General features: G+C 34.7%; 1 protein-coding gene across 1 annotated transcript; it reads right to left on the minus strand.

Annotated features, from left to right (window-relative positions):
• Window positions 1–28: 28 nt before the first annotated feature.
• Window positions 29–3420, minus strand: LOC132172508 (probable pre-mRNA-splicing factor ATP-dependent RNA helicase DEAH5). The gene is made up of 4 exons (XM_059584021.1): window positions 3189–3420; window positions 1720–1886; window positions 1536–1566; window positions 29–112 (listed from the first exon to the last, which is right to left on the minus strand). Exons 1-4 carry the CDS (start codon window positions 3303–3305, stop codon window positions 107–109), a joined length of 321 nt encoding a protein of 106 aa, XP_059440004.1. The 5' UTR covers window positions 3306–3420; the 3' UTR covers window positions 29–106.
• Window positions 3421–4039: the final 619 nt, after the last annotated feature.

Below are 4039 nucleotides of genomic sequence, written 5' to 3' on the forward strand. Positions count from 1 at the left end.
GAAGCAGCTGATAGAACTGGAGGATCATTGTGCTCAGCATCATCATCATCATCACTAACAGCCGATACGCCCAAACCAGCAATAGCAGCCCGATTAAGTAAGCATTTTAAAACTACAAAATCATAGTATCACATGTTTCACAAATCACACATCAAATTTAAGAATAAGTAGCACTGCTATTCATATATTAAAGTATATTATTTCTGAGAAAAGGGAAACATACAATAGCATTTAAATTCAAAGGAATACTATTAATAACTTCTTTATGCCTTGATTTCATAGTTAACTTTTTGCTGGACTAGAAAAGTTACAGGCCCTACATAACATGATCTTCATTAATTGATGAAGTTCCCTCAAGAAAATATACTACTACATAAAAATCAATCCCATATCAAGAAAAATCTTACAAGTAAATGGAGAAGACCATAGATGAAGAAGATTACTGCTAGAATTACTATAAGCAAAAGAAGTACTGGACTGATTCTGCTAAAAGATGATGTTGGGGTTGCTTCTTTCTCATAGTTGGTACTGTAATAAGGAGCAGAGAATGAAGAGAGAGATGGCTGAGGAGGTGGGTATACCAAACTTCCATCTTTTTTCTAGGCTTCATAGGGAATGCTAAACATTTTGACAGATGGGTATGCTAAAAATATAATCTTTATCACAAATGTCTTTTATAGTTTTGAAACACACATTTAACTCCAACTCCAAGAGTAGAAATATTAATGTAGCTGGAATTATGCTAAGTTGTTGACAACCATCAAATTCTCTCGGTTTTATGAGGAAAACAAAATGCTTTTGGATGGGGATTTTGCTGCTATTACATGAAAGCCGAGTGAATGAATTTTTAAGATTAGAAAGAAGATGGGTTTTTGGAGAACTGAGGAGATGTTAAAGGTTGCATACGTACCATTTGATATGGGAAGCACACAGGAAACCATTAATAGAGAAATGCAGAGTCTCTGGTTGGTGAAGATGAGATTTTTCTGGTTTTGAATTCTGTTTGCGCCACAGGAGTCCCAAGAGGAAGGTTATTCAAATTGGCATAATGCCCCACAGGAGTCCCAAGATGAGATGTTTTCACCACAAAACATCTCCAATAAGATGTAGTTAAAATGGCACCCAAAATAAAATCCCATATCAAGAAACACACAAAATCAAATCAAGAAATTATCCAAAAATCAAAACAACACCCACCATTAGCGTTGACCCAATAATCCTCAAATTCCATATAAATGATTAAGAACATTTATGAATAGGGTCCCCAAAATAAAATCCCATATCAAGAAACACACAAAATCAAATCAAGAAATTATCCCAAAATCAAAACAACACCCACCATTAGCGTTGACCCAATAATCCTCAAATTAGCAAAATACTCTCAAATCATCCATAGGTATGCCAACATGAAGTGTAAACTTCAGAAATATGCATCAAGATTGGAAATTAACCAAAGCATGAGAAAACAGGGTTCCGACGAGAGAGAATTTCGGACAGTTACGAAAAGAGAGAAGACGAAGGGGAAGAAAATTTACCTGAAGCTCTTCTTTCTTCCTTGCTCGGCAACTAGAGAAAGACAAATGTTCATTAGTGAGAGAGACAAAGAGATATATATCAGGTCTGTGATTAAAGTAAAAAAATTGAATAAAACCTAAGAAAACAAAATATAGAGAGAGAGAGAGAGAGGAGAACGAGAAAGAGGACCGAATGAGAGAGAACCTGGCTATGCCTCTGCAACTAGAGGGAGAAAATACATGGTTGTGTCTGCAACTTTGAATCACATCTCTCTCTCTCGCGGTCTCATCTGTCAATCTCCGTTTGTCCGTCACTCTCTCTCTCTCTCTCTCTTGTGTCGATCTCTCTCTCTCTCGCTCTAGCTCTCTCTCCTGGTATTGTGCAGAATTGCAGAAGGCAAGGGATAACAACAATTCCAAAAGTAGTTTAATGAGTCAGATTGCAAACTTCTTCCTCTCTCTTCTTATTTCTCTTCTAATGCACTCTACTTTATTTTCTCTGTTATTGCAAACTGTTTTGCTCTCTAAACAACAATTCTAATAACCGTGTAAACAGCCCCATAGATCCCTAATTTTACTTCCAAACTCTATTTTGTTGTGAATCCTAAGTACTCATAAGATCCTTCTCACTACAAAAGATTAGTAATCATGTTTTAGAAGTTTGTAACAGCAAAATTTCCTAGATGCTACTAGTTGCATGTGATGGCCTAGACCTACACAAGAAAGAAAAGAAAAGTATGCCATGAGCTTATGTCTTGACCAACAAAAGAAAAAGACAAAAAGAAAAAAGATGACAAAGACCATAGAAAACTTGAGCTTAGGGCATTAGGCAGTTGAATCTGACAATGGTTTACAATATATTGGACATTCAAATGTGATTTTATAACTATAGGTACAACTTTACTATTTTTGTAGTAAAGAATTAGAAGAAAATGTAGGAGGCTCTAATTCCTATTCTTTATACTCATTTCTTCGATAATTATTTCTTTTTGTCGAAGTATTTCTTCCATCATTATTTCTCCTTTGTTTATGAGATGCATACACTCAAAATGATAATATTAGATACAACAACATGGAACTACAAGAGCAAATATATGTATGTGACTCCAAATAGAATACCTCCATGACTATCTTATTGGCAAGTTCTCAATGGATAACACCGCTTATTGTATAAAGTTATAGTTTTTATAGGAGCTTCACTCTTTATAGATAAGGTAGGTTTCTCAACATAAATATAATGACAATATTTTAAAATAATTCTATTGTGTTAGAGCATTATTACTTTGTCGAGCCATTTAGACATGCTCTTAGTCATAATTGGCCAAATCCAATTATGACTAAGCGCATGTCATCAAATCCAATCAGGTATATGCCACATATAGTTATTTTATAACATTCCTCAATCCAAGTGAATAAAAAGTCATACCAAGAAGTTATTAAATGCTAGTTAGTAAATTAAGAATCGAAAACCAATTTCCCTCGAGTGATAAGGGTTGGGGGTGTCTAGTTTGAAGTTCAAAGTATACCCAAGGACAGAAAATGTGAATGCTATATAAAGAAGCAGTGGGCATAATAATGATTTCATATTGACAGAAAAATTTTATGGGATACAAAAAATGCAAACGTGTGAAAACCAAAACAAGTTGAAACAATAACAATACACAGACTACTCACAGCATCTTCCATGGTTGCACGCCACCCTTGCATTGATGACAACCCATATCTAAGTCTGTCATTCTCCCCATCTTGTGATGCTTTTTCAGTTTTGGGGGCACTGAGATACATCCCCATTTCTATCTGGAATACTATCAATCACAAAAGCTATTGCACAACATAGCTGAGATATATTCCAATTTCTAAGCGAAAGCATACGAGTACAATCAACGACAAGAATCACCAACAACACAATCACATTATACACGTATAAATAAATAAAAATATATATAAGCACACACGTACCATAGCCAATCAGTACCTTACGAATCCAAGAGTTTAAAAATTGAAAATTCTTGATTTCTGTTCGATTTTTCCCTATGTTTTCTTGGCAACCAAACAGGCTGTCTAACCAAAAATAACCGATTAAAGTTGAAAAAGAAAGAAGTTCCGTCGATCAATGAGCAAAGAAATTCAGAACAGTCTCGATAAGAGTAATTAAACACTTGCGAGAAATTGAATCAAGAAATTAAAACAAAAGTGGACGCTATTGGTCATCAAATTTATTTTTTTGATTTTTTTTTTAATTCTTCTACGCACTCTTTAGGGTCGACTTTTGTCGACCCTAATGCCTAACTATTAGGGTCGACTCTCAAAGTCGACCCTAATAATAGGTCAATAGCGTCCACTCTTAGTGGACGCTATTGGTCATCAAATTTATTTTTTTAAATTTTTTTTTAATTTTTCTACGCACTCTTTAGGGTCGACAAAAGTCGACCCTAATGCCTAACTATTAGGGTCGACTCTCAAAGTCGACCCTATTGAGCTTTTATGTGATTTTTTTTTTCTTTTTTTATTTTTTTTCCATCTTT

Source organism: Corylus avellana, chromosome ca2 (assembly GCF_901000735.1).
Source record: "Corylus avellana chromosome ca2, CavTom2PMs-1.0".
Lineage (NCBI taxonomy): Eukaryota > Viridiplantae > Streptophyta > Magnoliopsida > Fagales > Betulaceae > Corylus > Corylus avellana.

What these genes read in the sequence shown, in the direction of transcription:
- LOC132172508 (XM_059584021.1), bottom strand. Translation starts at nt 3,305, where the DNA reads ATGGGGATGTATCTCAGTGCCCCCAAAACTGAAAAAGCATCACAAGAT. An exon ending in GTGCAACCATGGAAGATGCT is followed by an intron (nt 1,887 to 3,188) that starts GTGAGTAGTCTG and finishes GCACAATACCAG; the next exon opens with GAGAGAGAGCTAGAGCGAGA. An exon ending in AGTTGCAGAGGCATAGCCAG is followed by an intron (nt 1,567 to 1,719) that starts GTTCTCTCTCAT and finishes GTCTTTCTCTAG; the next exon opens with TTGCCGAGCAAGGAAGAAAG.